Below are 12,491 nucleotides of genomic sequence, written 5' to 3' on the forward strand. Positions count from 1 at the left end.
CAATAACAAGTTGAGTCTCAGCAGTTCATACTTTTTCATTTTGTCATGTTAAATTCAAACTATCTGGTCTTTCTGCCTTTTGGTTGAATTCTTTCACTCCATTTTTTAACTTGCAAATTCCTCTCCGTATTTCATCAAATAAAAAAAAAGATTAACAAAATAAAAATGGCACCCTTCTCCCTATGAGTTACAAAAGGCACATTCAGCTTAACAAAATAATTAGAAAAATTATTAAGTAGCTCAAAAATATTGAGTTTTGGGGTTAACACCCTCGGCAGGAGCACAATAACAATACTGACTAGAACAATATCACAGGTTTTACCTTTTAATACTAGGTATCCGCTCAAACCAACTTTCTTCTTGTTTTTGGCAGATTACTACTTTTGTATTATACCGCCACCAACTGTACAGGAGTGTGTAATACCATGAACTTCATAGAGTCTTAGGGCACTTTCACACTTGGTTCGATTGCTCCCCCCTCCCCCTGCCCCCGATGGACTGTGTTCACATTATATTATTTGTATCCGAACTGCAGTACGCTTGCGTCATCAAGTTGCAGCTGGTGCGTAATCGTGTTGCTTGGTAACCGCTATGAATGAAAAGGCGTCAAAATGGATAGAATTGCTCGCTTCACATTTGTTCTTCTTTTTTTGAACCTTTGGTTTTGTTTTCAAAGAAAAGATACAGAAAGAGAAACACAGTTGTGTCTGTCTGCCGCAAAAATACTAAAATCGTTCCAAAGAATTTTTGCGGAGGCAGCCAGAAATCGCTTGCAGTGCGTCAATCCCGCTTTTCGTCAAGGTAAGTGTATACACACACACACAAGGTAAGTAAATCACTTCTGCGATTTGGTACGACTGCGTTTATATCAGCAGCGAACCATACTGGATTTCACATGAACGGTACCCAGACCACCCTTTTTAAGCGGACTCGAGAACGGTTTGCGGGTGCGCACCCGAGTTCGGAAGACAGTGTTCACATCATCCAAACGAACCGAGCTCTGACATCATTCGAACTCGGGTGCACACCAATAGTGCTAATGTGAAAGCGCCCTTAGACTTGAATTAGTTCAAAACCAAACCAACTTTTTTCTTAATACACAGACATCAATAATCAACATATGAATCTCAACAATGGTGACATGCTTCATGCATGTATTAAAATAAAATTCCCCATAATGTATTTTAAAAATCTAAATTCAGAATGTCCGATCTGTGGCAAGAGAGTATTGTTAGATATCAAATAACCACTTTTGGTCAGTGATGAGATTAGTGAATTATTCTACTTTTATGTTGTTGAAAACTATCTGATCATCTTTGTTTCTGTCTTTTCAAATCAGTATAACAGTAAACGTTGATTCTTTCGCCCCAACTAAATAAAAAACTTGTTTTTTATTTTTCTTGGTGAGGATGTTAAAGAAGGTTTTAACCCTTCACATTTTGCTCATCATCTGTCAGGTGTATCCAATAACAAGTTGAGTCTCAGCAGTTCATACTTTTTGCCAGGTTAAAATCAAATTAAAAGTCAAATAATCCAAAAAAATCAAAAGTCAAATTATCTGATATTCTTTCTGCAATTTGGTTGATTCTCTTTACTCCATTTTTTAAGTTGCAAATTCCTCTCCGTATTTCATCAATGACTTTCTCTGCGTTCTTCTTGAACTCTATTTGTTGATGTGTGGGTTTTGCGGGTTTGTCTCGTTTCCTCTTGTTGTCTTCGATAATCTCTTTGAGGATTTCAGGCACAGAACAAATCTTGGAGATCATTTCTGAAAGGTTTCTAGACATAAGCATACTTTTAGACATCCAGTCGTCTACTTTACTGCTGTCGTGATCCTGAAAGAAGTGCCTTTTATCAAAGCAAGAGGTAAGTCGTTCACTCAACGCCTGGGCTTTGTGGTCTGATGGTGAAGCGTCTCTCAGTATTTCCTCAGTACGGTGACAGATTTTTTCCAAGATGTCAATAATAGGGCTATATTGATCCTTAATTCCCTGAAGTTCCTTTTCAATGTTTCGTTTTATGTTCTTCAGCTCTCTTTTCTTGTATTGCCCAAAAGCAAATCTAAATCCACCAACGACAGCCATTCCTGCCCCGACTCCAGCAACAATGAGAGAAACCATGAGAGAATCCTCTTCATCAGACACAAATAAAGCGAATCCCACACACAGGATTGCCAGTCCCAATCCTCCCATTCTTGCTCCTGTGTTAGAGCTGCAAGCAGCACTTATGTACACTTCTTTTAACCCATTCATGAGAGTAGATATCGTCCTCAAATGCTTGTTGCATTCAGGAGAAAAGTCCTTATTGAGTCTATTCAGTTCCTCATAGAGATGAATAACATCAGATCTAAAGGAAAAAACAAAACAGAAATATCAGGGATTTTTATACGGTATGTTCTGTATGTTATGGTACATTTATGGTAAACGTGTGCTATAGCTGATATGTATAGATGAACGTTTGATACTTTAAAACTTTATATCTACCCAGGCTCATTGGAAATACATGCCTCTACCTACATTTAAAGGGATACTTCAGCATTTAGCTTTAAGCTTTGTATTAGTAAAAAACCTGTAGTATTTTTGAATTACCATGCTTTCCACCCTCATATCCCCCTGAGACAAGAGATTTATGTATTTTTTTTCTGGAAAAAATCCTCAGATGACACAAAAATCGTAATTTTGCGTCATCTGAGGATTTTCTGGCCAGAGGCTAAACACTACAGCCAGTAGGAGGAGCTGTCTCGCATGTGTTCAACCCACCCATAGAGAGGGTGGGATCTCACTCACAGAATGTGTCAGCCATCTTTTCTTTGGAAGCTAAGCTAGCAGGCTCTTGTTCTGTGGAGAAAGCTGAATAGTAGGAGAAAGCGGAGTAGTAGGGGTTACCATCCTTTTTCCCGGACTTGTCCGGCCGTCGAGATCGTCCAAAATGTCCGGGATTCAGCTTTTGCGTTCTGCGGTCGCCATTCATTGTTTACATGCACACCTTTTGTTTCAATCTAACTGAATTCATTCCGATTGGTGAATCTGAATGTAGTGTTTACATGAACGCTAAACAAGTGATCGGTTGATGTGCGTTCACAATGCTAAGAAAATTCCCGCTCCTCCGTGAGAGATGCGAGACCTGCGCGTCTTAGTAATGACGCCACCGGCCTCGCGCCGTTCTCCCGCAGCCGTCAGCCTCGTCCTGCTCGCCACAGTAAACATGATGAATGGCGACTGTAGAACGCAAAAGCCGAATCATTTTGGGCGATCTCGAAATCCCGGACAGACTGACTCGTCACAGAGACTCACTAAGTTAGTAGCCTAGCCTTGTTGTTTTCAACTGCGCTCTCTTGCCGGTAGGCGTGGCTTGGGAGTGGCCTCCTAGGGCAGCGAAGCAAGTGCATTCTGGGAGTTGTTGTCTTTCATCCACATAAGCCAAAAATAAATTTTCTGGCTTTTCTCAGTCTAGAAAGCTCCAAATTAAAAAATAATTTCACATTTCTTCTACATAAATTACCTATTTTAAATACACATTCATCTTTTCAGAGGTGAAGTATCCCTTTAAGCGAAGCTCAAAAACCGTACCTATACGTACTGCAGTTTCCAGTTGAAATGAACACTAGAGGCCGTAAAACCCAGACAACATTTATTGCTTTTCACACAGAGTACGATTTACAGAGCCAGAGTTTTGATTAAGAAAGTCAAATTTTCACACAATTCCTTGCGCAATATTATGTTATGACTTTTTTTTTTTTTTACAATTCTAACATGCTGTGAGATTTGAAAACTGATACTTGAATGTTATCTATGTGTTTTCTAACTATGAGTTCTTCCAATGAGCTGGGTTGGGTTTTTATTAATCCTCTGCATCAAGGGGAAAGCCATAACAAACATAAACATTAAATATTAAAACAATAACAATCTCTCACGACATGGTAATGGGTTCCACCATGCTTCCGCGTCGGTGACGTCTGGGTGGAGCCATTGTTGCTGTGTGTGAATGACACAAGTGTTATTTATTATGCGTCAGGATCAGATAGGGACACATTTAAGTGACTAGCAGCAAGATCATCATGCACACAATCAAGCCTGGCTAAGTTACACATTTAACATTTCAACCTGCCGGACAGACTACGACTCAGCAATGAACTTAATTTCTCTGTGGTGTATATCAGTCTCCAGTCAGAAGGAGGTGTATAGAAAATTCTGAATAATATCAGTCCACATAAATTTCACAGACTCATAATGCAGCCTGGAATGACAAGTCATCTTGTGTTGTATTCGATTAGGCCAGAAGAGAGCTATAAAGTATAATATAACTCAGATGAGAACAAAATTTTAACTGAATAATTACATTATCTTCTGCAGAGCTGCTTCATAGCTGAAATTGAGAACTTTCCAACACTGACAGTTATTTTCCAGTTAGTTTGTTGTGCTGAGTTTGTCCACAAGGTGGCAATAATAACATGTACTTGTACTACCAGATTTTTTAAAACTTGCATTGCAATGCCATTATATCATCACTAGAGAGTTTTTTTTTTTTTTGCTCCTGCTTTTGTATTTTATTTAGTACATGGTAATGTGGCAGGGACAGTGGAGCATTTACATTAACTAACCTCATGAGTTAATTTTGAAGTTAAAGTCCGCGTGAACCGGAAGATGCAAACGACTTTTCTCCAGTGTTGTGACGTATTTCCCAGTGAAAGGGAATATTGAACAGAGGGCAGGGTTTTACTCTAGCGCTCCTCCTCTCCATCTCTCGCTCATAACAGACTAACAGTTTGAGGGGAGTGGTTAAGCGTTTCCCAAACCAATTCTTCAAACCTACGTCATCGGAGAAGGTCCTCCAATGCAGAGGGGAGGGGCATTTTCAGATTTTGATTAAAGATTACGAAGCCAAAAAAATGTTTTGTGTGGATTGACTTGCATGGATGAATTGTTCACCACAAAACGATCAATTTAGGCAAACAACGTAAATATGGTCAATTTTGATTTCATGTGGTCTTTAACTTTCTGTTACAAGTGGATCACGGAAGTGACTCAGCCAGGTAGCCTAATAGAAAGTGTGATACTGCTGAGTTTTGTTGTGTTAAATGTGTAAACCATAGAAAAAAGGCTTGTGAAGTTATACTTAGCTAATATGTACAGTAGTTGTATTTTGAATGGTTACTTTTGCACAAACATCCTTGTAAATAATGTAATACTCACATTTCATTAAGAAAACATTTGAATTTATCGGATCCCTTTGGAATTCATGTGGATGGCATTAATATTTTTTAACTCTTCTTTCATAGTTTTATGGAGAGAGTGACATCTTTGCAGTAGAACTGGTTGAATAAAACAGTTGTGGAAAACGGAGAGGGTTGTTGTTGTAACGTCTGCCAGAGGGTGTGTGCTCTGTCCAGGTGAAGTAAAAGACGGATCGAGGCGAGAAGGAAAACCCGAGGCTAACACAGGACTGGTAGTCCTTATGGATAGTTCGCACAAGCACACTCTTAACATACATGTCAAAGAGAGGATAATACAGGAAAAGAGACAGACAGCACGAAATTAAACCGTGTAGTGTCCTGTAGCAGTCCGCGGAGGAGCGGCCATTCTTCTTCCGCGCAGTCAGTGTCTCTTTCATCTACGCACGCGCGTGCGCGGCGCGCTCACGCGAGGATGGGAAAAGCCATCCTAAAGGCACATCAACATCGACGTCATAAACAGCATTCAATATTAGGAAAAGTTTCTTTAAGAATTGCAGAAGAATAATCTCTGCCTCTGCCATTTCTGCTCAGTCCCTTCTGTGAGTTTCTGCCTATGACAATTAAGTGTTTATTTCACTTCACAGGTCAAACACCAAGAGCTTTAAAACTAAACTCTAATTCTGATTTATCATTATATATCAGCTGATTTGATATTTGATCACTTGTATAGGCTAGATCAGTTTTGGTGGCTGTTTGCTCTCTTCATCTTCATCTTCATCATCATCATCATCTTCATCTGTTTTATGCTGCATAAAGGATCTTCAGGTAAATTCAGAAGCATTAGGCCTAATTATGTCAGCAAGAGCCATGAAAATTAAAATATGGTTATGAATGTGTGTGTCAGTAAAGAATAGCCTACACTATGCTTGTTTATTGACACAAATTCCTTATCTGTAAATGCACACTTTATAATTATGCAGCACAATTTTATAATTTATAAACTTATTGTAAATTAGTTTAGTAAATTAATTTGTGAACCTCACTTTGAAAACTTGTCCTAACAGTAGCTCTGAATACATAGAATAGAAATACTATGAAAAATACAATAATATTTATTTAATAAGTGTCATTCTGTGCTCAGATGTTTTCAGAGATCAGAGTTGAGCGACTGTCAGCGCAAAGATTTAGAAAACGTGAGTGAATCAAACTGAGAGAAAGATTCAAAATGAGTTTGACTGAAACACATGTAAGAGCTGATGATGTTTTAATGTACAGATGAGGCAGAAGCCTTATGAATATCCATGTTTAAAATAATCTGATTGGATCTTGAATTTGGTGTCCCAATAAATAATCTCGGCCATATACATTAACACAATAGCCATCCAAAAGAAATTTCCTGCCAATTATGAAACAATGGCAAAACCTATTTGATGAAACTTTGGCCCAAAAGTTTGATTAGCAGGTTTATAAAGCATCCAGTTATGATTGGACTTTGTGCCTTTATTATTGGCATGGTAAAAAGAAAAAGAAAACACTTTAAATTGCACATTAAGTTATTCAGACACATAGGACCTCATTTATATAATGTTGCAAAGAAACAATCCTAAATTTGATTTTACAATAATTTCTTAAATGTGCGCACGTGTGATTTATAGAATAAACGTATGCACAGAAAACGCGCATACATCTCTCTTCGCAAAATCGCAAAGGATCTTGAACTTGTGCGAAGCTGGTTTCAGTTCTCCGCCTTGTAAACAACGCCTGATTAATCTCATTTACTTATAAAAGAGCACCAGTCATACTCAAAAATCGTTTAATTTAGAATGGCGATCTGCAGGAATAGCTCAGATTTCCATAACCTTCAGTACTCCGACAAGGAAAGGTGTGTACGTCTGCTCAGACCCTGACATGGCGCTGAGCACTTTTCCATATCGAAGACCGTTTGTGTTAGCGTGGATTTTGGCGAATACACACACTCTAAGGGGCTGTAAAAACGTAAAACTTTTTTTTGCGTTTCCATTAATTTACACACACAAAAAAAGTGCTTTGAAAACGCAAACTTTTGAAAACGGGTTTCATAGTGCACGTTTTCGAAACCGGTCTCTGTGTAAATGACAAAAACTCGAATCTCTGAAGACGATGTTTCATCGCCATCTAGTGTCCTGGCTGCAGAATACAGCGTTTTCAGTCGTATTCGCGGATCCCTGTGAATGGGGATCGTTTTGACAACAGTGTCGTCTGTATGCGGAAAACTCAAAGGAAAAACTTCTCTGTTTTAAGCATATCATTGCCATGTAAACTTACCCTTAGATCAAATCTATGCATATGCATGCTTTATAAATGAGGCCCGACTGATAATTTACCCGAACGTTTCTGTGCATTTTCTGCATGTGTACAGTGATGATTGTCCTGACGTCACTGGGTAAGTTTCGGTCGTGCCGATGTGTCAGAACCGAAGTGTCGGGCTGTGTTGTGTTCACTGAAGAGAGTAAACAAATTTACTACACCGAACATATAAATGCAGCCCAAGGTGACTCCAAAAGGACCTGGGGTCTCATTTATAAAACTGTGCGTAGGAACCTTACTAAAAGTGTACGTGCAAAATGTAAAAAAATGGCAAAAATGGCGTACGCAAAAAAATATTCAGATTTATAAAACCGTTCGTACGCCAGAACATGCGCATAATTCACTTTATAAATCCCAGTCAGCGGAAGATTGTGCGCACATGCGTCTCCTCCCCGAAATAACCATATATGGAGCTTAAAACGCCTAGTTTTACTATGCAGATCCTCATCTGCATATCATTTGCATATGATTATTCATCCACGTGATAACGTTTAACGGTACAAGACACATTACATTAATAAAAATCAAGTAGTTGCCTATCCTTGCCTTGTTTTTGAATACATAAATCAAATAGTGTAAAATACATTTCAGAGAAAGTTTTTCTCAATCTTTTCCACTGGCCGAATTGTATTTTTAATTGATTTATATTTTTAATGGAAACAGATAGGCCTTGGGGATTATTTGCACAAAACTATTTTCTCAGACAATCTGGTATTATCATGATAAGCAATTATCTCTGTGGTTAAAACATTAAAACACAGCATGCCAGAGGAAAAGTGTTCAAAAACACACATCCTCAACAAATATTTCTATTGACTGAATTTGAATATAAAAATGTTGTAACTTCTCAGTAATGATTTCATGTTTAAGTGCTTAACTCCATTCATTGTAATGTCATATTTAATCTAAATGTTTATATCAGAAGTAAAACATAGTTTAAATCATTATTTTATTTATTTAAACTGTTATTTGCGTCAGTTTCACTAAACGGCCCAACGCGCTCGCTGGCGCGGACATTTAAGAAGGAATGGATATTTGCTTCAAGTGACAGGCTTGGTGAGTGAAATTATATTTGTATTATCTTTCTGTATATGTTTAGATTTTCTGTCTAAAAGTGACCAAAAAGACACTTAACTCCAGCTCACCATCGGTGTCGCCAATTCCCTTTGTCTCCAGAATGTGCGTACGCACGGCTCAAAGTTTGCTTAAAGGTGCGCACATTCTCCCGTCAAGTTTGTTTTTTATAGATCACAACCTTTGCGTGGGAACTGGCGTACGCACGTTTCCAGCCCTGTTTTGTGCGTACGCACGCTTTATAAATGAGACCCCTGGGCTGTGTTGAACAAAGTTCTAAACAGGGGCCAGAAGTCAGCTGTGTTACCCGAATGTTCGAATGACAATTCACGTTTTTATTAGCTGATAGTTTTAATGATTACTTTGTCTCATTACGTGAAGATCTTGCCAAAAAAATCAGACCTTGTTGGAGAATTTCATACATGAGTCTATGTTGGAGAATTATATCTGTCTCATACATGAGTCCAAATGCATGATACAAACATTGAAGGAACTATGCCTAGGATAAGGGAGGCCTACAACTAAGGGAGAAAGAGAAAACAAGGCCTACAACTAAGGGAGAAAGAGAAAACAAAGTATGATGGGAAACACAGGACATGTCAAAAGTGCATGTGAGGATAAGAGTCGTGTGAGGACAAGACAGAAAACTGGGTAAAAGGTAAAATAAGACTAAAGAGTGGAAAAGTACCCAAAAAACCATATGCAAAGTCATCATCAGAAAAGCGCATGCGCCAGTATGGCCACCAATAGAAATTGGGCATTAATGCAGGTGTTTCTAATCGTGGTGAAGTGATAAGGAGGAGCAAAGAGAAAAAGATAACAATATGAATGCTAATTGGACACCAAGTGTACATTAAATGACGTAAAAAAGGGTATAAAACATGAGTGCAGACCATTGTAAGATCAGATGTCCGGATGGCCAGCCGGCTTCTCACTTTATTGTTTGTCAATAAAGTTAATTCTTCTGGGACCTGAAACTTAGACTCTGAAAGATTTCTTCTGAGACCTCAACCAGACTTTGAAGACTTGAACCAAAGATCAAGAATTGGCCACAACAACCTCCCAACGGATCCTCTTTTAGACACTATCTCTATGGAAATTACATGCAATCTTTCTTCATGAAACCTACTGACTAAACTGAAATTCATAAAATTATTACAGATTTGAAGAGCTCTCGTACAGGAGGGGTTGATGGAATATGTAGTAAAATTCTGATAGCTGTTGCAGACATAATAGCACAGATTGCATTAACCTATCGCTTCTGTATGGTATAGTGCCAAGTATGACAAAAATAGCCAGAATTACTCCAATTTATAAATCAGGTGACAAAAATAATATGGGCAATTACCGTCCAATTTCTGTTCTACCATCTCTGTCTAAGGTATTAGAGAGAGTGGTACACATTAGGTTAAGTCATTATTTGGATAAGCTTCATATTCTAGTAAGATCACAGTATGGTTTCAGGAAAGAGAACTCTACCTTTATGGCTGTTTTAGACCTTATTGAAAAAATCAGTGATTCTTTAGACCAGGGTGACTGTGGAGTTGGTGTTTTCCTTGACCTATCTAAGGCATTTGACACTATTGATTTTAATATTCTTCTAGAGAAATTACATCATTATGGTGTTAGAGGAGTAGCACTTGACTGGTTTAAAAGTTATCTACATGGTCGGAAACAATATGTGGTGATTAATAACCATATATCTCAAATGAAAGAAATTAAATACGAGGTTCCCCAAGGCTCAATATTAGGTCCATTACTATTCAACATATATATAAATGACTTTGTGAATTCCTCTCAAGTATTTCAAAAGGTGATGTTTGCAGACAACACCAATTTGTTTTTGTCACATAAAAATTCAAGTGACTTACAAATTATTTTAAATGAAGAACTACAAAAAATTGTTGTCTGGTTCAAGTTCAATAAATTATCTCTCAACATTAAAAAAACTAACTATATAGTGTTCCAATCAAATATAAGGCCATCAGCTACAAAACAGTTTTGCCTCAATGTAAATGATGAGGAGATACTACCAACCACTTCTACAAAGTTCTTGGGGGTTCACAATGATACATGTCTAAACTTTAAATGCCACATTGATCACTTGATACAGAAGCTTTCAAAATATGTTGGTCTGTTCTTCAGAATACGGCACTATCTTACATTACCTGCTCTTCTTACCCTGTACAAAACTTTGTTTGAACCTCACATTAGTTACTGTAACGTAATTTGGTGTAATACCTACCCGAGTCACTTAAATAATTTAATAAGTCTACAAAAGAAGATAATACGAGCCATATCGTGGTCTTGGTACAACACTCCCACAAGACCCCTCTTTCACTGCTTTGGTCTCCTCCGGCTTACTGAGTTGAATATATACCACAATGCGTGCATTATGCACCAAGTAGTTAATGTGACAAACAGCAGGCTATCTCAGCTCATTCCAATTAGTACTCCGCTTCACGCTCATGCCACCAGGAACAAACACCTGATCACCGGTAAAACCAGAAGACTTAAAAGTGCAAGTTTGAGCATTACTAGTAGAGGCCCAAAGATTTGGAATGAGCTAGAAGGCAGGCTGAAGGTGTTGAAATCTGTATCCATCTTTAAGAAAACACTAAAAAAGGAACTTTTACGCTTATATCTATAACCTTTCCAGTAGCCTACCTAGACTACAGTAGATCCTAAAAGCATTGTCCTGATTCCCTTTTGTGTGTCTTATGTTGTATTGTGTATTTTTGTATGATATCATTGTTGTGTGATTGGTGTTAAGTATTTGTTCTTAATGTATTATTTCAATATGTCCTCAGGCTCCCTATAATAAGCTTTGGATAGCTTCTCTGGGAGACGTGATTCACACATGACTATATGTGCCATTTGGTCTGTGCCATTTGTCTTGATATTATGTGTGGGTGAACTAATAAAGTAAAAGTAAAAGTAAAAAAGTCTGCTCATGCTCAGGAAGTGTGTTTAGGGTCGGTGGTTTTGCTCAAATAGGCTATTCAAATTTTCCGCAACCGCATTTCTTATTTCGTTTAGACTCAGTGTTGCTTGCTTTAAAAAGAAACTTGCTTTTTAAAGTTGCTTTTGAAACTTTAAAAAGTGCTTTACAAAGAAAAGAATTAAAATAATCACAAAATGAAAGCAAGGAAAATTAAAACAGTTATGAAAGGAATTAAAAGAATTATGAATATGATACCGTTATACAAATAATTTAAGAGTAAAAAGATTAAACTGAGTCTGCTCAGATCATATTGTCAAACTTGAGTCTTTCTGTCTTTTTTAATGTCAAAACATGTCTTGGAAAATTGTCCTTTTGTAAACAATGTCTCTTGTAAACTGTGAATATATCATCTCAGTGTTTAAAATGGAGTCAGCTGACAATTCTCATTATTTCAATATAGGCCTGTATATGTTATTACTTTTGGGTTGTTATCCCTGCATAGACTTATTTAAAATCAAGGTATTAGACTGCATAGACGTCACTGGGTAAGTTTTGGTCGTGCCGACGTTTCATAACTGAAGTGGCAAGGTAAAATCAAGGTATTTGCATACAGCATATTTAACATATTTAAATTAAGTAGCTGATGTCCCAAGAGTGTGTATGTGAAGTTTTAGCTCAAAATACCCCACAGATATTTGTATATAGCATGCTAAAATTGTCGCTTTTTAAGGGTGAGCAAAAACTAACCGTTTTTGTGTCTGTCCCTTTAAATACAAATAAGCTGCTGCTCCCGACACAGAGGGCGGAGCTTCAACAGCTTGCACTCACACAGACATGCACTGAAAATTTCAAAAACTTTTAGCCTTTTATGTTCAAACCACAGTCAGACAATAATGGAGAGACTCAAGAAGAAGTGACAACATGTAGAAGCAACAGGACATTTCTGAATGGTTA

General features: G+C 37.7%; 1 protein-coding gene across 1 annotated transcript; it reads right to left on the minus strand.

The window, feature by feature from the left end:
* Window positions 1–1,413: 1,413 nt before the first annotated feature.
* LOC309480660 (uncharacterized protein) lies at window positions 1,414–5,573 on the minus strand. The gene is made up of 3 exons (XM_082145293.1): window positions 5,193–5,573; window positions 3,914–3,974; window positions 1,414–2,346 (listed from the first exon to the last, which is right to left on the minus strand). Exons 1-3 carry the CDS (start codon window positions 5,197–5,199, stop codon window positions 1,518–1,520), a joined length of 897 nt encoding a protein of 298 aa, XP_082001419.1. The 5' UTR covers window positions 5,200–5,573; the 3' UTR covers window positions 1,414–1,517.
* Between the last annotated feature and the right edge of the window lie 6,918 nt (window positions 5,574–12,491).

This window comes from Leuciscus leuciscus (genome assembly GCF_965113295.1).
Source record: "Leuciscus leuciscus genome assembly, chromosome: 1".
In the NCBI taxonomy this organism is placed as follows: Eukaryota; Metazoa; Chordata; class Actinopteri; order Cypriniformes; family Leuciscidae; genus Leuciscus; species Leuciscus leuciscus.